General features: G+C 45.9%; 10 protein-coding genes across 10 annotated transcripts; 4 read left to right on the forward strand and 6 right to left on the reverse strand.

The window, feature by feature from the left end:
* Positions 1–1,083: 1,083 nt before the first annotated feature.
* BKA55DRAFT_710033 (uncharacterized protein) lies at positions 1,084–2,552 on the reverse strand (the record flags this gene model as incomplete). Its single annotated transcript, XM_046200770.1, has 2 exons — positions 1,084–2,007; positions 2,341–2,552. The coding sequence occupies 2 exons, from the start codon at positions 2,550–2,552 to the stop codon at positions 1,239–1,241; spliced, it is 981 nt and encodes a 326-aa protein (XP_046044272.1). The 3' UTR covers positions 1,084–1,238.
* Positions 2,553–3,081: 529 nt separating this feature from the next.
* Positions 3,082–3,844, forward strand: BKA55DRAFT_544399 (uncharacterized protein; the record flags this gene model as incomplete). The annotated part of the gene is made up of 3 exons (XM_046190706.1): positions 3,082–3,590; positions 3,686–3,728; positions 3,788–3,844. The coding sequence occupies 3 exons, from the start codon at positions 3,082–3,084 to the stop codon at positions 3,842–3,844; spliced, it is 609 nt and encodes a 202-aa protein (XP_046044273.1).
* Positions 3,845–4,742: 898 nt separating this feature from the next.
* On the reverse strand, positions 4,743–6,104 carry BKA55DRAFT_695460 (uncharacterized protein; the record flags this gene model as incomplete). The annotated part of the gene is made up of 1 exon (XM_046200156.1): positions 4,743–6,104. One exon carries the CDS (start codon positions 6,102–6,104, stop codon positions 4,743–4,745), a length of 1,362 nt encoding a protein of 453 aa, XP_046044274.1.
* Positions 6,105–6,761: 657 nt separating this feature from the next.
* Positions 6,762–7,430, forward strand: BKA55DRAFT_598120 (uncharacterized protein; the record flags this gene model as incomplete). Its single annotated transcript, XM_046196173.1, has 2 exons — positions 6,762–7,329; positions 7,360–7,430. 2 exons carry the CDS (start codon positions 6,762–6,764, stop codon positions 7,428–7,430), a joined length of 639 nt encoding a protein of 212 aa, XP_046044275.1.
* Positions 7,431–7,718: 288 nt separating this feature from the next.
* Positions 7,719–8,270, reverse strand: BKA55DRAFT_544402 (uncharacterized protein; the record flags this gene model as incomplete). The annotated part of the gene is made up of 1 exon (XM_046190707.1): positions 7,719–8,270. The coding sequence occupies one exon, from the start codon at positions 8,268–8,270 to the stop codon at positions 7,719–7,721; it is 552 nt and encodes a 183-aa protein (XP_046044276.1).
* A 1,856-nt stretch (positions 8,271–10,126) lies between these two features.
* On the forward strand, positions 10,127–11,987 carry BKA55DRAFT_598121 (uncharacterized protein; the record flags this gene model as incomplete). The annotated part of the gene is made up of 4 exons (XM_046196174.1): positions 10,127–10,253; positions 10,301–10,360; positions 10,479–11,390; positions 11,464–11,987. The coding sequence occupies 4 exons, from the start codon at positions 10,127–10,129 to the stop codon at positions 11,985–11,987; spliced, it is 1,623 nt and encodes a 540-aa protein (XP_046044277.1).
* Positions 11,988–13,141: 1,154 nt separating this feature from the next.
* On the reverse strand, positions 13,142–14,451 carry BKA55DRAFT_544404 (uncharacterized protein; the record flags this gene model as incomplete). Its single annotated transcript, XM_046190708.1, has 2 exons — positions 13,142–13,894; positions 13,948–14,451. The coding sequence occupies 2 exons, from the start codon at positions 14,449–14,451 to the stop codon at positions 13,142–13,144; spliced, it is 1,257 nt and encodes a 418-aa protein (XP_046044278.1).
* Positions 14,452–14,981: 530 nt separating this feature from the next.
* BKA55DRAFT_710035 (uncharacterized protein) lies at positions 14,982–15,850 on the reverse strand (the record flags this gene model as incomplete). The annotated part of the gene is made up of 1 exon (XM_046200771.1): positions 14,982–15,850. The coding sequence occupies exon 1, from the start codon at positions 15,687–15,689 to the stop codon at positions 14,982–14,984; it is 708 nt and encodes a 235-aa protein (XP_046044279.1). The 5' UTR covers positions 15,690–15,850.
* Positions 15,851–19,673: 3,823 nt separating this feature from the next.
* Positions 19,674–20,760, reverse strand: BKA55DRAFT_580541 (uncharacterized protein). Its single transcript, XM_046193961.1, has 2 exons — positions 20,386–20,760; positions 19,674–20,321 (listed from the first exon to the last, which is right to left on the reverse strand). The coding sequence occupies exons 1-2, from the start codon at positions 20,591–20,593 to the stop codon at positions 19,705–19,707; spliced, it is 825 nt and encodes a 274-aa protein (XP_046044280.1). The 5' UTR covers positions 20,594–20,760; the 3' UTR covers positions 19,674–19,704.
* Positions 20,761–22,664: 1,904 nt separating this feature from the next.
* On the forward strand, positions 22,665–22,967 carry BKA55DRAFT_522574 (uncharacterized protein; the record flags this gene model as incomplete). Its single annotated transcript, XM_046188594.1, has 1 exon — positions 22,665–22,967. One exon carries the CDS (start codon positions 22,665–22,667, stop codon positions 22,965–22,967), a length of 303 nt encoding a protein of 100 aa, XP_046044281.1.
* Between the last annotated feature and the right edge of the window lie 1,010 nt (positions 22,968–23,977).

Below are 23,977 nucleotides of genomic sequence, written 5' to 3' on the forward strand. Positions count from 1 at the left end.
TTGGTTTCAGTTATTGATGGAACCGCCTGTGACATTCTTCCGAAGAGTGTAGGCTTAATTTTACGGCGATATTCGTCCACTCACGGCCATATAAATCAACAAGTCGTCTCAGCTTTCCGTCCTCTTTTTCTGACCATGTCGTTCATAATGTGTCCGGCCTCTACTGTGATATGCCCTTCACAGTAACTATCCCGAGTCGCTTGAGCATGAGATGGTCATCTCATGGTGTTGAACAGGTGCTGGGGCCTCACGTGCAAGCAGGGATACTTTAAGATTACAGCCGAAATGGTAAAACCTCTAAGGGGAAGATTTCAACAGAACATAACATGAATACACTAATTCACATCAATGAACCGAATACACGTAATGTCTGACACATGGAAGGAATGTTGATACCATAAAGACGCGTAGCGTGACGCGTTAAGTGGGTCTTTTGAATTTCCCTTACGGCTAAACTCAATATAGGTTCTTTTCAGATTACGTGTCTTAATGAATTTATATGGGACTTTGAACTACAAGTTTACAATCTTTTTGACCTACCCTAGAGTGAAATTGGTAGATGTGCCGATTGGCTGAGCTTGGGCCTCCGCGACACCGGCTTATGCAATAAAGGCAGCGTTTTATTGATACTAACGTGTTATTATTTAGATACTGATGCGCAAAAGCCGAAGAACGAGTGGGGGAATCAAACGGATTGTACTGGTGAAAGCTCAGCCTGACATTGACTTTAAACAATACTACAGCTCTCGAATAAGCGTCATACAAAGATCGTGTGACGTTAGATGCTCTCTTGTTGCTCGAGAGATGGCCTCTTTGGGCCATACAACATTTTCAATCTTTCTATGCTTCAGGTACGAATATTTGTTTGCTTCGAGTTTATATTTTTGACCTATGGTCTTCAGTTCTCGATGGTATTGGCGCCTCTGACACCCTGCACCTTATCAATTGATCATTTCTTACTCGTTTATATTTAGTAGTTACTGAAAGACCAAGGGGAAAGTCCTTTCAAGTTTTGAGGATTCATGCAAATGTAATGCGAACACACATAGAAAAGGGGTACTAAGCGGGACGACGAGTTCACACAGATGTCGTTAGCTGTTGCCTGGTTTGTCACATGTCCTTTTCAGCATGGTATGACAGCCTGTATCTTCATAGGCCTCTGGAAATAACCGCTACGGCGTCGTTTCGTTCCAAAACCTCGTGGCTAGTAATGGCGGAACCTACAGAACCCTGTTTGCTCATAAATCCAAGCAATAATTTGATTTTTGACTTTTGGTAACTCTTGAGTACAACGGATACCCTGAGGAGGGTATATGAATGGTTTTAAGCATTTTGCCATAACCTACAAATATTTGGAAGCTTGGAGGTGCTTGGAACAGGTTAACCAGTGTAGTCGTGTTCTTAGCCATCTCACTGAAAGCGCCGTACTCTCCCCTCAGATGCAGTGCTTGGAGTTTGACTGGGTAATTTATAGACCTGGCTTGGTTCGAGAATAAATCATGAAAGTCGATGGGTAAGCCTAAGAACTCCACAGAGGGACAAGATTTGATTATCCTCATGATATCTTGAACGGTGAATAGCATAGAGGGCATACAGAAATCTATATCCTGTCGAATATCTATTGTGGCTGATCGCAACCTGGGCCCATGGGTTTCGAGATGGCGTAGAATTATGGACCGTAATCTTTGGCAAGAGTCTCCTAGTTTCGAAGGAGCTAGCGACTTGCCGTAGCCTCCTTGTCCTACTAGTTGGGGTAGGCTTTCTAGGCGAAGAGATAACTCTTCTAGGCGACGATTCTCCTCCAATGAAACGAGCAAAGAAAGAAATGTTCTTCGTGACAATCGCCCAGAAAGGCGAAGCACTTTCAAAAGCTGCAGCTGGTGACCTGATAATAGCCTATGCATGAACATCTCGGTACCTGAGCAGTATCTAAGATCAAGCCACCTTAGCCTCCAGGATTCTTCCGGGACAAAATGTTCTAATGCACAGTTTTCAAGACAGAGTTCACTCAAACAATCTAGGCCGGTAGTCCTCAACAGGGGTAAGTGGTAATTAGATCCGCGCTTGGAAAGTCGTATGTGGAGATGGGATATCTGTTTGCAATTGGCCAGATGCCAACGAAGCCATTCAAGCTGAGTGGCCGATACGGCGCCTGCATAGGTTATGGAATTGAGGCCGCCGAAGTATGTATTAAGTGGAACCCAGGAAGAGGTGGTAGAGAAAGCTGTGACTCGCTCGGGACGTAAGTTCATCCTCACTAGTATAAGACTTAGAAGTTGAGAATGCCCCTGTGTCCAGATACTAGATCCCGTGTTCAAAAATTCCACGGACCTCACGAACTTCATGAGCTCCGGACTATGCATTAGAGTCCTTAATAGTAACAGCGTCTGTGGCTTTACGTTTCCATTGTCGAAATCAAGGCGTAGTACACGATAAAGCATAGGTTTGACCTTTTTCTGAATTGACCTGCTGCAGCTCACCAGGCCATGTAGATCACTGACAGACAGATAATCTATCAGTATCCAATACACTTTTGGAGGCAATGAGTCCATAGCAATAGCACTTCTGATATATGATAATGCTTTCTAAGTATTAATTGCATAGACACAAGTTCATTAGTTGACACTGGAACGAGACAATCAATTATACTTTATGTTCGCTCGAGTTGAAGAGAATTAATCTCTGTATGATCTCGTAACAAAACTAATTATAGAAACTAATAATAGCGCCTCATGCATGTCAACGAGTCACTTACCACGATCAACTAGCGCCAAGGCTCAAGGTATCTAAAAATAATCGGTCATAGCGTTGCTAATGTTGTTGTCATTGGTAACAATCCAGGTCCCAGACTTGGCAACGATAACGTTGGGGTTAGTGATGACGCATCAGTTGTCACATTCCGGCCGAATAATGGACTACCTTTCCTTCATTCCATAGTGGGTTTCGCTCACTTTGCGTGCTTTTGCTAGAATAACAATATTGACCCTCCTCCGATCCTCCCTAGTCTGTGTCATGGCCATTTTCTATTTAGGAGTCATTCGCACCAACGTTGAAAGTTTAGGTAGCTATGATTGAGCCAGTATGGGTCGTAGAAGAATCGAAATCAAGAAGATACCCAGTGAAAGCGCCAGAAGGACGACCTTTAAGAAGAGGAAAGAAGGACTTTTCAAGAAGGCGTATGAGCTGTCTGTTCTCACAGGCTGTAGGGTATCCCTTTCCATCATCGAAAGCGAGAAGGGCGCTGAATATGTCTTCGATCCGACAGAGCCACAGCCGTCTAAGGATACAAATAGGGCTACTGAATCCAGAAATAAGAGCCAAGAGCCCGTTTTGCCGGTAGAAGAAGTGATTTCGACAGCTTTGACGCTACCAGAAGCAAGCCCCTCATCAGTTACGGCGATCGAGCCTAGCAAGAGCACCAGGATTGGCACGCCTGACGTACAATCATTCGATACGTTGCCGTGGAGCTTCGACAGCAGTATGGACTTGATGCCTTTCACAGACTGCATGGGCGTATCAGCTTGGGAAGAAACGTGGATGAAAGATTGTCTCGACTTTGCTGGTCCACCGCAAAGCATGCTCGCACCACAGTCAGCATTTACACCACCATGCTTCACCGACCCTTGCGGTCTTTCACTATACTCACCCTTGCCCTACTTAACACATGACTTTGGTTGGCTTACAGCAAACCCAATCCAAATGCCATCCTTTTTGTGATGGAAGAAGAAGTAGGCCACTCGAGGTATTCTGTATAGAATATCCGATTGATCACTACCCATCCATACAGATAGAGGATAACACGTCAGACATCGAATCAGCTAGCCGTTTCTGGGCTGATCCATGATCAGCCCAAAGCAAAGGTGTCATCTGGTGGGTACGCCTCGGGTATCAATGCAGAGTAGAGAGGCGTTTGACACCGCTTGAGAAAGCTTGGATCGACTGTCGTATTCATCGCCCTGCCAGGAAATGAAGGATCAAATCACCTCGTTTCTGGACATATACAATACCGTTGTATATAGCAAACTACTGACTGGGTTTATCCGATCAGGTCAGCCATCGTTACTTGACTTGAGTTATGAACCAAGTAAAAAGGTATCTCAATCTTGTTGCTAATAGACATTCAAATACACTTGCATACCCCCACTACGATTGCAAAATGAAAAAAATGTAAACCGCACCTTCTTGTTCGTTTTCAAGAGTGTCATTCACGTTACAGGTGACATAGCACAATCGTGGTGATTTTTCGCTGGCTTGAAACCGTGATTCCTGATGATTTGCTCCGCGCTTCGTTTTGTCATAATGCTCACCACCTTTTTCGTCTCTCCCACTGATGTCCACCTCTCTCTTACTGCGGACTGGACCCATATACCGGCCGATGAGTGAGCAAGAATGATCGATCTCTATAGCTATCTACATGTCACTCCACCAATAATCCCATGTCTCTTTAAATCCTTCAATCAAGTTCCTTTCTACTTCTACGCCTTTGCTTGCCGCTGGTCGCGATTTCACATCGAAACTATAACCAACCACGTATCAAATAATTTCCATTTGTCCTTACAATCGGTGCTGTGACTGAAGCCATTTGCCGCTGTCACCTGGGTGCCGGTTTGTGTATGGTTCCAGTTCCTACACCTTTGGTGGGAGTACAAGGCCTATGCGAAGCTGCCTGACCTTCATAGTTAGACGAATTATATCAGTACAGCGAATAGATACAAAGGTATCTGACTTATTACTTAGTGAGCTTAGCCAAGTGAAGGTGGCGCGCCAACATAGATGGCTAAAGACTGGACGCTATTCGAACTCACAACCCCAGACGCATCCTCATTGCCATCAGGGTTAACGTCATCATAAGGAAAGGCGTAACCTCTACCATCGACCTCATAAGAATGAACAATGCGGCTGTAATGATTAGTAGGATTGACTGTATAGTAGGAACTCTGACCTAAGCTCGGCTGGATGTCACCTCCATCGAGCAGAAGCGTTGATCGAACAAATGCGGCACAGATTCGGGGGACTATAGCTGCATGGATTGATGTATCACCTTCAGAGATAGCAAACGGGCCGCTGTTACAGCCCCAGATATCTTTACTGGTAGGTTTGGCGAAGCCACGATCGCTTCCTTCGCAGACGAGCTGATTGTCCGAAACTCTACACTTGACCTGGCTGGCATTTGACTGGGTGTCGATGACGAGGTCTTGTGTTGCGTACTTCTTCCATACTTCGTTTACATAGGTATCCCAATAGTCGTTGAACAGTTGAGCTTCGACCTCGTGCCGATTTCCCGGGGAGAGGACACGCACAGTCTTCCCCTCCGCGTTCGCAATACAGAGTGATGCCCAATCACGATGGTCAGTTTCTCTCAGTTTCATTAAGTCATTACAAATCTTGGTAACAGCATCGGCTACCAGCCCCGCAGTGGTCTGGGTACTACCATCCTTTTCAGTGAGCATCATGCCAAGCACTATACCGACAAAATCAACATAACTGATGTTAGCATATAATAAACCATTCATATAGGTCAATTCTACAAATCCCCAGTTCACGTCTGCATTGGGATCTTGTAGATTGGTGACCGAAGGTTGGACAACGCTATCGCCTCCTCCATTGTTGACAACAAAGAAACGGAGGTCGCTGTCTGCAAAGTAGACGCGACCTGAGCGAATAAATGGAGGGAGTGATACGTCAAGAGTCTGATTCTTGGAGCCTAAGGATAAGGCAATGTCTTCCGTAATCTCGCTTGATACATGAGGCTCTTTTGACTTGGGGTAGACAAGCTTACCGTTGGGGGAGAGAAAGAAAACCTTACCAGTAGCATCCAGACCGGATATGTAAGCTCTCACAGTCGCCCTATCCAAGTTATTAATCAGTTTTACCACCAAGGAAGCAGAGTCAGGAGCACGGTGTTTCAAAACAGGAGCTTTGGGATTGCCTGACGTCCCAGCAAGTAGATTCTTTGGAGTAATTTCGATCGCATCAATGCCACCAGGGCCTGCTTTAAGAAAACCTTCTGGTGTTACATCTGGTTTTTGCGAGCGTGGAATAATACGGAGTGCAGTGGCAAGCGAGATTCCTAGTAGGCAGACAAAAATCGGGACAGAACGCATAGTAGTGAGAATGTTTATTTGATTCGACTTTGACTTGACAGCAACATATGATGCCGCATATATATATATGTACTCACCCCTTGATTTGCCTTTGAGCGTATATAACTAAGATAAAATTAAAAAGAAAATAGTGCTTTGATATGTATACTACCAGGAAGATACTTTAAATCCTACACTGGCCGAATTCGTGTCGGCCACGTTTCCAGTGCAATGTGATCCATTCAATCCTTCTGAGACCTATAATATATTCTTGGTGACTGCGACCCAGCCTTCGCCTCTCTATAGCTTACTACACAGACACATCCCACTTTTGTGCGCCTTACTTGGTTGTGGACTCCGCTTTGTGGTTATATCTAGAAAATATGACGCAAAACGTTCTACGAAATTACATCAGTTATACTTATATATGTCAAGCAACTCGAAAAGGACTCGTGGGTATCTAAATATACTTAGTCCAACGGCGACAGTCAGTGAGCCCACCCGGGGAGGCCAGGTAAGAAAAGACTTGTATGCATCTCGCCAACACCCTTGTTATTTGTGGCATCTGACAACAAAGCGCAGCAATCTATCGGGTCCATATCGCTGTTCATTTATTGATCAGAGGCCCATCAATGCCCATCCATGGCATCGAACATGATATCGTTGATTCTGGACGTGATGCCGGTATCCCGACTTTGGCTACCTCTCTTGGTCTGCACTGCTGCATTTTGGATCTCAGAGGTTCACACCATACTTCCCAATACTCACAACATCGTATCCATTACTCCCCATGACCAATATTCTAGCTCCATTGGAGTCTTGGGTTGCAAAGTCGATACGAATCGGATCGCCTACTGGCCCTTAGAGGTCGGGTGCGACGGTATATGCGTCAAAGTCGCAAATGAGGGGCGGTTCCTTCATCTCCTTCGCATCAATAAGTCGGAAGGCGCGTACGATATCTCTTACGATGCTTGGAACTACCTGGTATTCGGTACATCTGCTGTGGAGGACCCCCATTTGGGTGGGGGAATTCAGATGTCTTATGAGATTGTAGATACATCAAAATGTCAACATCTACTCAAAGACGGTAAATTGCCTCTGTCAGCCGCGAATAGTATGAATTACGTCTCATCTTGTATTAGCCAGCCTACAAGCTGGGTCGCACAGAACTACGAATTATATAACATTTATGACTTGGTCTGCAAGTATGGAATCGACGAGAAATGCGGCATGGATCTCACCATAAGTAATCAACCACACTGTCCAGGTGGCTTAGGTAGTATGTTAGAGCTTAAATCGACGGCAAAGAATGTCATGTACGCTACGGGAGAACTCATCCCGGGCTAACGGTTGGCAAAGCGATGATGCATCGATCTGGCATACTGGGTTAAGTTTCAACCGAACAAATAGATAGTCAAAAACTAGGTAACGATATCCCAATACCGTGCCAATGGTTCTTAAAGAGATAACCACATTGGTCACGAAGATATCGTTATGAAAAAAGGCAAGGCATTTGTATCTTTTCATAGATCTGGTACCAGAAAGATATGTGATGTTGTGATGTTAACTGACTAGTCTGCTGTAACATTTATCTCCTCTCCTACTTTGAATTATCCGATACATCTAATCTGAGAGCTAATTGCCCCTCACTTTTCGTCGCTTTGCGGCGGGCATGTTGACCTCTAGCGAGTGCTTCTTGCCTGCATGTAGCGGTTTCCGAATGTTGTCATTCATGATCACGGGTCGATTCACGGGCGTTGCAGCTCTGAATACCGGTGCTGCTACGGCGTTGTTGTTATCCTCAACAACAGTCATCTCAATGTTTGACATCGGTGCATCGCAAGAACGATCTGGAGTGCACGATATTTTGTCGAGGTATTTGTATTCACAATCATCGCTGATTGAACGTGGTGATTGGTGTGGATCCAAGTCGCTACTGCGCTGCTCGCTATTGTCTCTAGATAGCATAGCCAGAGACCGACGCCGAATCTCATCCAGAGCATCTTGCAGCTTCAATGCTAAGTGACATTCAGGGTGTAGAATTAAAAGGGTCTCCTCTAGCGTGTCTCGGCAAAGGTTTAACTGGCTCTCTTCTCGGACTGCCTGTTCAGACTCTGAGAGTTGGGCGAAGGCAGCATAAGCGGCGTCCCTCCGCCCAGGTCGAAAGTAAGGGAAAAACGAATTCATAGCCGTCAGCCGCAATCTAGAGTGGAGAGTATATCAAGTGATGCGCCGACCTTTTATGGGGGTCACCTGTACTTGATAATCTCAGGATCAGGTTCGCTTCAGCTGACTATGATGGCTACCGTGCGTCTGCATTTATGCAAAATAATACAGATAATCCAGCAAGGGAAACCATAGATTCGACAGCTTGATTAGTGGAACATGCCTCGAGAGTGGGTTAAATGCATCGAGGCTTGTATCTGTGTGTACCTCTTTTACGTAGATTAGTTGTAAGTAAGTTCTGGCAGAAATACAAGCTGATCGTTGACGTACAGTCAGGTACGCCTTCACTGGAGCCTCTATCTTGTACGTACTTTAGGTAAAACTACTATTTTTAACCGACCACTCTTAGGGGGGAGAGGTGGGATCAGAGGGTTGGGTAGGAGCCGCTTAGTCCCTTGAGCGTGCCAAGCTGACTTGAGCGAGTATCTATTTATTACCATTGTGTGAGATATTTATAGCCGGTTCAATAGTGACTTGTAGAAGCGACTGCAGGGAAAGAGTATCTAGAGCCATGTTCTCGGCGCTGCAATCTGTTCAACAAAATCCCCGAAACGGGATATTACGTACTAACAAGACATCTGAAGCTAGCCCATACAAAAAGAGAGACTCACCAGGGGCAGGCTTTTACGCTGCATAATACTTAGTACACCGGTCTCTGCTACGTAACTGGATGTAAATACAACGTATAGACTGCGATACAGCACGGATTCCCTAGTATTATCATGAGAAACAATAGGCCCGCCATGCAGAGTCAGTTAAATTGAGGCTGTCATCTCCACAGGTCACAACGTTGTGAAACCGCGTCATGTTATGGCTTATGCTGATGATGCCCGAACGCAGGTGAACTGGATAGTGCACACTAGCCTTTTCTGGACAAATGTGACTGGCGTGAAAGCGGAGTGGAAATTTCAATGACGACCTAAGCGTACTGATTCATGGCTGGGCGCCACGGGCTCCAATGGCTCCACCGACTACTGGGAATGACAAATATACTGCTACCTCATCCGGGTTCAATGTTAGTCTTCGCGATGCCGACGGGGCTCGCCTCCGTTTATGGTCTGTGTGTATTCTTACGCCTCAATCCCTTTGGTAGTAGCGCTGTATGCTTCGACGATATTGACCAAACTAATGGTGGCTTCATCAAGCTGGGCGATGTCAGACTCATTATTGGCCATTAATTAAGTTGCCCTAGATAAGCAGGCTCACTACTTGAGCAACACTTCTTAGATGATACATTGACCAGTTGTCTACGAGGCGAGTACTTTGCTCCTTTCCAAGGTAAAAGATTATAGAGCTTCTATCTATTTGAATACAAACTTTATCCTCCTTTACTAAAACTTTCCAGCGTGCTGCCTGAACACGGCGAGCTCTTGAACAAGCTTCTTCTTACAATTTAACATTAGTCAACACCTGCTCATGAAAGAAGATCACTCTCAGATATTGTATTTTTATTTGGAGGGGGGAGAGGGGGGATGGGGGAGTGTGCATTGAGGCTGCTTCCGAGGTTTTCAGAAGTCCCCAACATCCCATTACCGAAATCCCTACCTGAAAAAAATCCACATGATTCACTAAAGTATGTGATGGAAAGTGGACCTGCGTTTTCACATTCTAATCCATCTCGTCGAGATTATCACGATTGTCTGACGAGTGTGCTCGATACTTCGATGGGCGGTCCAAAAAGACTGTTTCGTTTTCTATAAGAGCAACTGGACAGCTAAAATAAACCTTGCCTGTCTCTTGCAATATTGGCCGTGCATTGTTCTCTACTTACACTCATTAGAGCTACGTCAAGTCATCTGAGACAGCAGGCCTCCAGCATGTTTCAATCCAAAGCAATCCTTACACAGGACATTTGGCGCCGCGACCATGACCTTGTGGCCCCCGCCTCCAAACGAGACATAGCTATACATTACGAGAGAGCAAAATCGATGTGTCGCCACAGCGGTGCGTGCATAGTCTTGATTAGAGAGCATCACTAAGATACTTGGCAGGTCTGACACAACATGACATCGAGGATCTGACCCCCAAATTCTGGAATTTCCATTTTGATCGTGAGTCTGATAATCCTTAGCATACCCTGGGGCTATACTGAATAAGTCAATGGAGTGATTGCTGCCCGCGACATGACGGCATTCATTATCGCAGCGATACACATAAACCTTTGCATAGGAACACTTTGCTCTTTCGTCAAAGAGCGTCCCGATCTACAAGACTTACTCGATAAGCTCTTGAATTTTGATATTTGTGGTGAATTCATGTTGACCGAAGTTGGCCATGGCTTGGATGCTCGCAACCTGGAAACAACTGCAACGCTGCTGCCGGATGGCTCCTACGATTTGGATACTCCTCATGCAGGAGCTTCAAAAGCAATGCCTCCGACAACATCGTATTGCGAAATGCCCCGCGTCGCCATAGTGTTCGCTCGACTCATGATTGACGGACAGAGTCATGGCGTGAAGCCCTTCCTTGTGTTCCTCAGCGATGCAGGGGGGATGAGGCCCGGGATTACGTCACGTATTCTTCCTACAAGACCGGGTACGAAACCGCTGGACCACTCTCTGACAACTTTTAACCATGTGGATCTGCCCTCATCGGCTTTGCTCGGTTCTTCTTCAAAACCAGAGAACGACCGTGTTGAGTTTTTACGACAGATTTGGCGTATAGCAGCTGGAACGCTGTCTCTCTCTATCATGGGCATTTCGGCTATCAAGGTCAGCACACGCATAGCTGCTGTCTATAGCGAAAGAAGGACTATCACATCAACCGATGCGCAAGCAAGAAAGAAGATTATGAGCTTCACTACTCAGCAACATCCGATCGTCGAGGGATGGGTTCATGGGAAGGTCTTGCATGCATTCGCTCACTGGACCATAGATATGTGCCCTGATCTAACTGACCCCATGCAGCACGCGCTTGCCACCATTTTCAAGGCGACTGTAGTCAGAGCCTCTCAAGTCCTGAGGTCTCTCGCTGAAAGATGCGGGTGGCAAGGTCTCTTCGCGTACAATCAAATAAGCGAGCTGGATCTAACATTTCACGGAAATTCAATTGCCGAAGGCGATACATTGGTGTTGTGTATTCGTATGTACCATTGGCATTTGCCTGCTGGCAGTCGCCTTGACTTGACAAGTAAGCTGACCATTTCCGTTCATAGGCTTCATGTCAGAGCTTTTGGGAGGGAAATTAGATCTCCCACAGGCGCGGAACAGATCGTCTCGCTTGGCGCAACGCGAGGGAGACTTACTGGCAGACATGAAATCGCGGCTTGAGAGAGTCGGGGGTTATGAGGAACATCGTGGCGCTTCATTTGATCGTCACATTCTACCTCGATGCCGATTGCTGGCCGAAGCAATCGGGCATCGCATGGCCTATGAGGCCGCCGAGAACGCGGGGCTCTCGTTGGATGTGCTGTTGTTGTATGAGAGGATCTGCCTGTGTGAGGATTTAGATCCTATGCCTGCGCCTGGGCGAGTAGCCCAGGCATATGCACCCTCTCGAGCTTCTGAGTCCTACAATGCCGTCTTGGCCCAGATCAGATCGGAATCTGCTTCCCAATCTGATATAGACAATTACGTGACAGCACCTATCACTTCTGATGAATCGTGGGAATCATTTATGAACGGTCTACGTGCGTTCAGAAGCCCTGACGAGGTCCCGGCGCTTCCTTCGAAACTATAAAGACTGGCAGGTGTTCGTCCAATCATCAATATCGATCTCTTTTGATCCTTAGCTAGTTTAGGTGATACCTTGCGACAGATACTCATGTCTCCAGAGGTTAGTTTAGGGGAGATCCTACGGCTCCTTATCAAAAGAAAGGATAAATACAAACTATTTGTGCCAAGGTATCACCTCTCTTTCGTCTTCTAGTGCGAGGAAAAGATAAGCATTTTCTCATGTTTTGTGGCTCGACTCGCCATAGCTGTTATCGGAACCAGGAAAAGGGGTGAGTAATTGCTTGTGTTTGCGCTTCTGTGCTATATGATGAAGTGTACTTCGCTGTATTCTTCTTCTTCTTCTTCTTCCTTCCATTCAACTTTGGTATCTTATTCGGATGGGAATGTACAAGCTACCTGGAATCACTAAATTTATATTAAAGAAACTAAGATCTGATTCGTCCTTTTACAAATTGATTATGTGATTTCAAGAATACACTTGACATTGACAGCAACCAAGCTGTTGACACATGTACCATAAGCTAAACGTACCGCCGCAAATAGCCATAGTTCGTTCAAAACCTTTTGTTTTCTTTGCTGCACCAGGCCGAAATGTCGGAATTGAGTTACCTATACCTGATGTATGGATGAGCGGCTGGAAGATGGCATGGATAGGACGCATTGACATATGCACATGCCGTTTGAGAACTGGGGGACTGTAAGAGACAGCACATTCAACCACAAAAAGTGTAGCTTCACGATTTCATAAGGCCTTTGGACATTCATTTAATACTAGGAGTCTACACGATCCGATGAAACTGACTATCTAAATGCAAACCCTTCCCGTAACCCTACAGAAAAAATGCAAAGACGTAGTGAAGGATACATCGATGTCCGTACTGATGGAGAGAGAGGGCCATCAAGAGTACTCCAAGTTTATATCTGGTGAGATAGAAAGCCTAGTCACCAGAGAGTACGTAACAGACTCGGAGTAAACAGAGAAACCAAGATGGAAGATGGACACGAAAGTCTAAAACACACCAAAACACTACAAACAGGGCAAATAATGACAAGGGCGCCCTGGTAGCTAACTCCTCACCATAACTTGCCCGACCGCCAAGTCAGACACCAGGCCGATGATTATTAGTGATCCGAAACTGAGTCCTTCTACTCATTTGCCTAAGATTTATCTTTGCCCTTTCTTTTTTCGTCGGAGGCATCTCCCAGGGAGCTCTGCTCATCATCTTGCTTATCATTCGCATCCTCCTGGTGTTTGGAAAGGGGAATTCGTAACCCCGTGGGAAGTAGCGCTGTACAACTGCGGCGGTCCTGAATGTAACAGTCTATCTTCTCCTTAGACTTAAGTCTCGAAAATCGTTCAAAATCCTTGATTTTTACCTCAGTCCAAACTTCCTGGTCTTCCATCTCATTGTATAAGGAGATTACAAAAGCCTCCTCATTTCTATACCTCACTTTCCACCAGCCTTCTGTATCTTCAGTAGGAATATCTTGCCATTTTAACAAGCGATCGATTTTCCGCATAGACATATTGCGGATGAGTTGATGGAGAATCCATAACCCTTGTTCCATTTCTGTATCTTGAAATTTTTTAAGCAGACTGTTCAGCGCCTCTTCAGCTTTGTCATGAAGTGAAACCTGGGATATGAATATGAACAATATCATAGAATCGAAATTACTGTGGATATTTTTCTGAATGTCGTTATGATCTCTTAAGAGAGCAAATATTTCAAGCCCATTCAAGTCCATGCCGTCTTTATTTTTAATCTCAGCGACAGAAGGGAGATCGAGGTCTCTACAGATGGAATCTGATGAGAATATTATAGGCCTAGGGTATGATTTACTGCTAGCAAGAAGGGCATTAGAAAATCGTTTCTGCAGATCAACTGTACTAAGATATTTCTGACTCTTATTCTATGTGATGTTAGAATAACATTTTCATTAGGAATAACCAATGTAATACTCACAGGCATCTCGCATTGAGATAGGTGGACTGAAAAATCGGCTGCCATGGCCTCATTGGACACCCCGAGGAGGAGGGGAATAATAAAAGCCCGGCATTGCCAACTATTAATTCCTTGCTCTGCACGAACCCAACACTCGTGTAGTAGTTTGTTCCACCTTAACTTCTCCAGGGGGTTTCCTCTCTTTTCTGGAGGCCACTGGATATGGTGCTCTTTGGGGTCTAAGTTTCCTTCTAGAGCATCATATAACCAGCCAGGTTTGCATATGGTTGTCATATTCGCCACTGCCTGGGAAACCTTGTTCCCTTCCTTATATTTGTCCATATTTTTGAAGGCAGTTTCTGTACAAACAAAATAGTTCGGTCTATCCTCAAATTTCTTGACAATTTCAAACTTGGCTTTTTTTTTAAGGTTTTTCTCAAGTACTGCTCGAGGATACCGTCCGGAGAGACGGCCATAGAGTAAAACCTTGGTATTTGGTTCAGAAGACTTCCTTACGTACCCCATATTATATAATAAAATAGGAAATTATTTTCTATGAAGTTTAAAAATCCTTGAGGGGGTGGAGGTCTTTTATAAGTTTTATGTTATTAAGCTATTTATATAATTATCTGTACTTGTTATATATGTACATATATAACTTATTTATCACATTAATTATAATATAATTACTCTAGTTAGTATTAACTTGAATAAAATGCTTCTGAATTAGGATATTACTAAATGCAGCAATTAATTTAGTATCTAATTATGGTATTTAGCCCTGTATATTTTAATATACTAAAACTGTGACGCCTATTTTATGGTTAGGCTATAAGTTGATTATTGTTTGGACCGCTTAGGCTGCTAAACTATCGTCATATGAAGATACAATGCAAATAAACTGTTCAAAACTGGGACACCTCCCGCCTGGCCCGTCGTTGCCTTGGGTCAGTAATAGGAGTTGTGCAGACCAAGTTGTAACAACCAGGTTCTGATTAATGAGTATTGTCTTGATTTACAACGAAATATAGTTCTAGTTGATCTCAAGAGAGATCTTAGTAATTCTGCAGCCCGCAGGCAGCACATGGCATTTTAACCGAACATGTATTGTGTCCTGACCGTTTAGAGGCTCCTGACCTTGATGGCAGGATTTGATTGATGACGTCATACTTCTCCCGTAATTTCTTCAGCCTATTCATGAGCGCAGTCTGATGATTAACTGGGGTCCAACGTTGATTGTGTTCTTTTAGAATATCGTCCCACGATCTGTTTTTCAATCTTTCTTCGAGGATAAATCGTTCGCTCGGCAATAGGCATGTCAGGGTATTTTCATACATGTAGATATTTGCGCTTATAGGTGGGTTTGGCTGAATGGATTGCTGGTAAAAGGTGCTTTGGGTGGACGTGAACAGGTTTGTGTCCGAAATTGAGTGATCAATGGAGCTATAGTTGGTGGAGTATTGTAGAGGGTGTGAGACGGGACACCAGCTGCGGCCTGGACAAGATGGATAACCCCAAGGGCAGGAATTCAGGGTAGGCTCCGGTACCACGTCGTAGAAAGGAATGTTTTCAGTGGGAAGGGCAGAACTACTCAGATGTGTCAGGGGCACAGTCTGTGCTGTATCTTGGGATGGAGGCGCTGACAAGTTGGCGACAGATATTGAGTGCGGTAGAGGAACTGAGCCAGATGGCTCGAAGGGCTGGGTAGTGCTGGGGTGTGGATGTACGAACACCCCTTTCTGTCGTGACCAATCATAGTCCATCTTAAAAGCTAAGTGATGAGCCGCGATGCGACGGTGTCGCGAAACTTGTTAAAAAGAAACGGGGAAAAAATGAGGACAACTAGATTTGTGACAGCTTCGACAACTTTACTTTCATTCCTATCTGGCGCTGTTTTTCTCCTTATAATGCATCGCACATTCAGTACCCGCCTGTGAGCCATACTGTCGGGACGTCTGCCTCTCGTTGTGTTGGTTCAGAAAGCAATACTCAGTACCGATCACCAACAGCATTTTGCTACTGCCTTCTGTCATGGATAGTAAACCCCTGCCTGGGACCAGTGAGTCGCAAGCGCTGCCCTCGTTATGAATATGATGACTCCACCCACCCATGTCAAAACCAACATGATCAGGCCAAATCGTTACCCCTTCAAGGCAAGTGTCCGAGCATCAAGGGGCGATCTGTATCGACACTTTACTCACGGGCTTCACCTGATGGTATACAGGAAAACTTTTGACTTTATTAAACTACCAGGCAGAGCAGGGGAGCTGCAGCTGGAGACATGACGAACGCGATTGGTGAGGGTGAAGAAACTTGAGAGATCTTCAGAAGCCTCATGATTCTTTAATCCGCAAGTGACAACTTCAGCTCCCGTGGTAGTCAACTCGATTCATCAGAATCTTGCTTCTATCGGCCGCCTCTCGGTATGTAACGAGGCCAGTATGGTACCATTGCGTACTTCATATGACGAGAATGAGCAGAAAGGCTGGGCATTACGCAATTAGCACTTCCCGGTCCAGCCAGCGAAGTCTCCGGCAGCTTGGGCCCTAATTTAGTGCTGTGAAATCGAGGTGGAGAGTGACAGGGATCAGAGTCCGTCCTTGAGGGTTAAGAACAAAATGTTTGTGAAGCATTGACATTCATGGGTCCGGTCATTGCGTCAAAGCGAAACACGAGGTCATGTAGATTGACTAGCCTTTTCAGGGTGAAGGAAGACAGACCCGCCCCGATAAACAAGACTGCTCATGTCGCTCGGCTTCTCGCTACTGTCTTTTCCAATCAGACCCATTACCGACCAGAGTGGAAAGCCTTTGATATCGAAATGAGCGACCACGGAGATGCGACATATAGGATGAGTGACTATAGGTTCAACTTCGATAACGAAGTTTTGCGCCGCTTCGACGAATTAGTATGATCATCCAACTTATCAATGTCTCACGACCAGACCTGATGAGAAGCTTGGCAGCATGCAAGATTGAAACGAGTTGACCAATGCAGCAGTATAAGCCGTTGAATGTTACAATCAAGACACTTTCTTTAGTTCGTCGACTAGCTTGTAAATCTGGCCTCTGCAACCGGGCCCTGAGTCAGTCGCACCCCAAGCTCAATTTTAAATCGCGCATGCATGAATACAGTACCTACGGGGGCGTGCTACCCCGGAAGTCTTCCCGCGCTGGATCTTACGGACATGGTCAATTGTTACTGTAATGTTAAATCCGGCAATTCCCGAAACCGCGGCTGCATCATCGAGATTCGAGGCTTCCGCTTCCCAACAACCATTCCGCTCTGGAAGCCACCCTATTCAGCCAGCCGTCACACATCCAAGCTAATTAAAACGGACACTGAGTTGTAGAGTGCTGCCGTACGAGCGACAATGCAGCCGTACTCTTTCAAAGATCTTTGGCCCCCTCATTCAACCCAGGGTATAAGCTTCGCGGACCCTGGTGGGTTAAGATTAAGAGAGACAATCTTGCCAGAATATGGTATTGCTCACGAATCCTGGGCGCGCCGTGGTTCCGTGATACATCCGCAGCCTTGACGCAATTGAGATGAGCCTCGCTTCCACCAGATAACGTCAAACTTGGGCAAGGAGCGGGTTTCCACGCGTCGCTTCTAATAGATTCTCCAGATGCGTGCCTCGTTTCTGACTAAAATGTATTGTGCGACTGACTCGGGCGATTCCAAGAGGCTGGTGCAGGTTATAGGCCGTTAATGTGTTAGATATTGGGGTCAATTGTGTGTCCTTCTCTCTCTCCGATAGTTGGGTTGGAACCCTATTTCTATCTGTTCAGTAATGACCTATCTAAGAGGTTATTACAGTGCTGAGACAGCTCTCTGACCGGTAGTTCGGTCATCCGGTTAGCCGGTCTCATTTTCACCAGTATTCAACATAATGTGCCGACCGTGGGGGCACCGTTGCTTTTGCCCTGTTGCTCACTTCGTTCCTGGATGGCCGCGTGCCGCAGACCCCGACAAGGCTCAACATTGATCTTCTTATTGGACGTCTACCGTTAGTCGATACTCCACTGCATGCAACAAAGACGACCATCGTCTCTTCTCGTAAGTGCCAGAACTCATCCTTTCTTGTCGCTGATTGTTGAATCTTCTTCGAATAGACACCACTTTCTTACATATTTGAAGCTGTAGAATGGGTATTAAGTCGTTGAAATGAATTGGAGTTCATATCAGAGCCAATCAAGTCAACTACACTCTACTTTGTAGTCAGAGCACAGTTTAATGAGTTGCGAAGATAAAACAAACTTAGGTTGATTGGCTAGGTATTCAGTTAGAACAAAACGAGCAGCCCCGTAGGGTCTAGCCCTACTAAGGTTAGCCAAAGCTAAATTCCAATCCTCTTTCATTTCGATCCCCGCCTCATTCATTGTATGACGTGATTGGGCACGGATAAGCCGGTTAAGAATAAACAGCTCGCATCCGCATGATTGTCGGGTCCTGTGACGCTGGCGTCTTGGCAAGCAGTCGGTAGTTCAACAAGCCTCCGGGTATGGAGGTCCGTGAATTAAATAGAACGTCTAACCCGGTTTTACTAGGATGCTAAGACTGATGAGGAATAGTTACAGTGGTTGGATTTGTAAACTGATGAGCACAATGGGGCTAATTTGTGACAGCGCTTACTAGCTGCAGCAGACTAGATTGGTCGATCAGCGACCTGGATGTTACTTACCAATCTTCTCTCTCAATCTCTCTTCGATCATTCTGGCAACCGCAAGGATGTAAAGAACGATTAACGCACTGGGAAGGGAACAGGTTATTCCCTTTTTTTTTTTTTTTTTTTTTAGAATGAGTCTCCAAAGTGTCAAACTTGTGAAGAAACCGATAGATACGGGTAGGAGTACAGTGGGATGCAAAAAGTATTCGCAGGTGTGTATGTTAGCTACGCTAGTTAGTAGCTTAACTTAGCTTATGTACTCGAGACTAGGTTATCCCGCTGATCTCGGTGTAATATAAGGGTATTGAGAACCTGACAAGCTACCCCTAACTAGCTTCCGAGCAACAAACCTATTTACACACCTGCGAATACTTTTTGCATCCCACTGTACGAGGTGAATTATCAAAAAGGTTCCGTCCATGGGCTAAGAGCTTAAGGCCAGCGGAGCATTGGAAGACCCACATTGGCCTCCGATTGGTGGCACGGACGAAAGGAAGAAGGCCGAGCTGGTGCATGGATGCCGATGAATGAAAACTTTTCAAATGCTATATTGAAGATGGAAAGACTAATCTTATGATGCTAAAGGTCTACCTGACGGTGTGTATCACAACTGGCTAAGGGTAAGGTATGTACCTCGCAGTAGATGGTCACCATGCCCGACTTCCATAGCCAATTTAGGCATAGAAAGGCCGCCATAGGGTACTACACTGTCAATTACGTCTTCGTCGTGGCCCACGAGCTATCAAGTCCTGAGAGCCTGAAGGAAGTTAATAAGTCAAGCTGTAAATCCCAGCATTTGCGTTACTCAAATTTTGGTTTTGTACGGAAGGAAATGTCGGATCATGTCTTTAAATACACTAACATCACGTTTACCCAGGCATCGGTTCGATTTTCCCTGTGGAACAATAAACCTCACCAAAGGGCGCCATAAGCTGAGAACAGATATGTGACAATCTAAAGACATTAGAAAGAGAGCAAAGAATCTGATAATTCGCAATCACAAGAATACTAGACAATTTCCGACTCTAGTTCGACCAAGGTTTATTTCGGAACTGTAATTGCCAGCTTATTTATCCCTTAATGTTTCGGCCGTTGAAGATGGCTTTATTTTAATTGTAAAACCAATACATGGCTGCGTAGGAAGTGCTATCAACTCCTTTCTTCTTGCATCCGTGAGAAGCACCGCTGGCTGTCAGAACACGGTAGACAAAAGAAATTCCGTGGCTGCCGCCAGCATCACCAAGGAAGAGCCAGTCCACAGCACCAGTGCCATCGGGTCCAGACGGGGAAGAACCAGGAGCTTTGATACCGTCAATCTTCTTTGCAATCAGCAGTTGACAAGCCTTGTCAAGGTCGAAAGTCGGAACACCGACAGAGTTGAAGTAGTGATGGCCAAGGTAGGAGATCTTCTTTGAAAGGCTCCTAACCTTGAGATTCTGTTTCTTGGGAAACGGTTTGATGGGGGAGGCTCCGATACCATTTTCATTGAGATTCAGAGGAACTTTCAGCGTGTTTAGAACCTCACCTGGGAGCGAAGCCCATTCGGCTTGGGTCAGAGATGAGTGGCTTTGTCCGGGGTAGAGATGAGTGACATCGTAAAGGACAGCTAGAGCACCGACAGATGTAGGAGTGGTGTCGGTATCGGCGCAGGTGTAGTTTTGAATACCAAAGCCAAGCGCGATATGCTTGAGAGCCGCTCCCTGAGACGGTTCAGGGAGCTCAGAAGCTGTAGGCTACGTCAGTTCAACTGAAATCTTTTCATATGTCTACATGGCGGACTTAATTCTTACCACCACCATTGCTTGGAAGGGTGGGATTTGGCTTTGCGGGCATGCCACTTTGACTTGGACATAACTTATCAATTGGCGGCGAAGCCAAAGCAAAAGCAGCTAAAGTAAAGGCGACGGAAAGCTCAGCTAGCATGGTGACACTGGGTGCGTAATAGCGTCGGAAGGCGAGCGATAATATTGTGGACGATGTGACTAAATAAGGGAACATACCCCCCAAGTAAGGGAGAATGGGTTAAAAGATGTGGTGATCTTTATAATAGTAGCAGCCGTAAGAGCAGCATTACAAACACGGGGCGTTTCTTCGTAAGTGCTTATTTGATGAGTGATGAACCGAACAAGCATTCTCAATCCCGCCCTGCTTGTGTGTCTCAAAACAATTCCTTGAGTGGTGTATGTTGAAATGAAGCCCCGAATTCAATCATAATTTTGCTTTTCTAAGGCGTTGCCCCTTGGCACCCTTCAGCTACTACCTGTACCGGTCGCAGATCAAAGGGCTAGTAATGCTGCTACACAGACAAACTCCAATTCACAGAGCCGTCAGCCCCATTCGTTTCTCAAGGGATCATCGTCTAGTAAACACCATCGCAGCCTGTAGGGTGGCTGGGGGTATAGTGGGGTAGGTACATGCTGCGGGCAGGGTTCAAATCCATACCACGAAATCCACATATGGATCCATAATGTGGATCCATATCCATTCCATTCCATTCCACGTAGGCTTCAGCATTTCCATATCCACGCCACGGAACCCCTTCCACATGTTCCACATGTGGAAATTGTGGAAAGGAATGGAAATTTAGGTGGGGTTTGAAAATACCTGGATTTCCTTGTGAAATAGCGCATACCCTAAGTACTTTCCATCGCCAATAACAACGCAATAGCAACAATTTTCCACTCTGTTTTACCCGTACACAAAGTTCAAACAAGTCTATTCTAGGAGGGTTTACTATTACTCACGCCCTTACTACTCCAAACCGAAATGGCCACTCTTCATCCTACCAAGTCAACCACACCCGTTCCAGAACGTACAGAAGAAGACAATCAACGACTCTTTCAGCTCTACAAAGGCTGGACCTTGACGGAGAGAGACGGCCAAGTGCGTCAATGGGTATATCAGTTCGGCTACGATATCCAGCATGCCGATAAGGGGGAACGCCGATGGGTGTGTTGCCTTTGCATCAAGCAAAAGCGGCCGAGGCCAAAGAGTTATGCCATCAAAGGGTTGCAGAACGCTGAGGGTCACCTGTACACGGACCACAATGGCATCATGGATCCGACAGGCAAGAGGCAAAAGCCTACAAAGGCATCCGAGAAAGCACATTAGTCCATTGCAACAATCCTACAGTTGAACCCGAAGGAGCCGAAGGAACAAGATTTGATCAATACCTTGATCAAACGTTTCGACAAAACTGTATTCCAGCAGAAACTTGTCAACTGGATTGTCAATTCTAACCAATCCTTCTCGATCGTCAACGATCAAGATCTTCGAGACATCTTCAACTACCTCAATCCATCTGTTGAGATCACAAAAGCTAACATTACTGACGTGACCGTGCGTGCCATCGCAGAACGAGAATTTACCAACAACATGGAAAGAGTGAAGGATGCTTTGCGAAAGAGTCCGGGACAGATCCATATCCAGTACGATGGCTGGAAGTCTGGTAACCGACACGCCTTATACGGCATCACATGTGTGTTTCGGGATTCAAACAATCGGCCACAGAAGTGTGTCCTCGGACTGCCTGAGCTTACAGAGCGGCACACTGGCGAGAATATCGCCGGGCAGATTATCGAGATCATTCGGGAGTACGAGATCAGCGATAAACTCGGATATTTCACATTGGATAATGCCGGTAACAATAAAACCTCGATGGGGGAGCTTGGATTAGAATTTGGCTTCGACTGGGAGAAGCGATGGGTTCGCTGCGTTGGCCACGTTGTCAACATAGTAGTGAAACAGATGCTGTATGGCAAGAACCCGGATGCTTTTGAGAAAGAGGTCTTCGAAGGACTTCACACGGCAGCGAAGGAGCATGAAGTCTGGAGGAGGCGAGGCTCTGTTGGAAAATGGCATAACTTTGCTGTTGTAGGTGGCTGAGTCCCCGGCTTTATTAGTCATACTCACGAAGACCTAGGAGGTGAGCAGATCGGACACGTGGACCGATATGCTCAAGAAGGTACAGGCTGTCGAGAGCCAACTCTCTGATGACGCTCAGCTCAAGAAACACTGTCCAGTTGGAGTTGTGGTCGACAATGCTACCCGGTGGCTTTCTCAATTCTCGATGATTGAACGCGCTCTCGTCTTGAGGCCATTTTATAATTCTTTTATCCAGAGAGCATCAAACGAGTGGGAGAAGGTCAACTTGACGAGAGCTGGCCACATCAAAAAGGGCTCCAAGCTGCCCTTCTTCCTGAAGGAAGAGAATCGCATGACACCTGATGATTGGCATGTGCTCGGGACTCTTTACGACATTTTGCTTGACTTCCAGCTGGTTGTGAGAGGTCTTGAGGGCGATGGACAGGGAAAACACCAGAGAAAGGTTGAGGAAAACGAGATCGACCCTCCACTGTCTGGTAAGCCTTAGACTTCTCAAAAGCGGCCCGATTCTTATTTTAACAGCTGACTTGTACAGGAACAAGCTGGGATCTTATTCACGCGTACGAATTTCTTCTCGAAACCCTCGAATCCGCGAAAAGAGCAGTCGCCAATTTTCCGGACGGCCATCACCTCGCTGTCAACATCAACCTGGGTTGGCTCAAATTGAACGAATACTACGAGCATCTGAACGATAGCCCCCTGATCTATGGCGCTGCAGTTCTTCATCCTGCCTACCGGTGGGCACTGTTTGACGATTTGTGGGGAGACGACGACGAAAGACAATTGTGGATTACCAAGGCGAAGGAGATGGTCCAGGATCTCTGGGAGAGAGAGTATAGGGACCTGGAGGTTAATGACCCAGAGATTGAGTTGCCTGCCAATAAGCGGCTGAAGACCTCAAGAAACAAGTTCACAGCGTGGCGCACAAAGAAGCGAGGACTGACGACTGGAGGGATTTCTGTTACCGAGTCGCAAATTCGATCCCCAGCTCAATCCCCCAGGTCCTCAGTTGGCGGTCTGGATCTTGATGAATACGAGCAGTGGCAGCGTGATATCGAGGATGCTGATGCTTCTGTCACAGATCCCTACGAATACTGGCACATAAGGCGGCTCAAATACCCCCGGTTGTCTAGAATGGCCTTGGATCTGCTTACTGTGCCACCAATGTCAGCCGAGTGTGAGAGACTATTCTCGACCACTGGCCGCATGGTTACCAAGAGCCGCAATAGGCTAGATGCCAGTACAATTGGGCTTTGTCAGACACTACGGAGTTGGTTGCGTGCCGGTTTGATCGGGTCGCTAGATAGGATTCTAATGGACGAGTGACAATAACATCGACGTCACCAAGGCATGGATGCGACCCACTAATTACCATTGTTAGACAAAGTAGGTTTCCATTCCACAAATTCCACAATATGGATTCGTTTCCATAATGGATCCATTTCCACCCATTCCACATCGAAGTTATTAGTCAGCATCCATATCCACGCCATATTC

This window comes from Fusarium redolens (genome assembly GCF_020744475.1).
Source record: "Fusarium redolens strain MPI-CAGE-AT-0023 chromosome Unknown BKA55scaffold_18, whole genome shotgun sequence".
NCBI lineage: Eukaryota > Fungi > Ascomycota > Sordariomycetes > Hypocreales > Nectriaceae > Fusarium > Fusarium redolens.

Coding starts and splice junctions, on each gene's coding strand:
- BKA55DRAFT_580541 (XM_046193961.1), bottom strand. CDS start 20,593: ATGTTCCCTTATTTAGTCACATCGTCCACAATATTATCGCTCGCCTTC. Junction 20,322..20,385: donor CCTTCCAAGCAATGGTGGTG/GTAAGAATTAAG, acceptor CGTAGCCTACAG/CTTCTGAGCTCCCTGAACCG.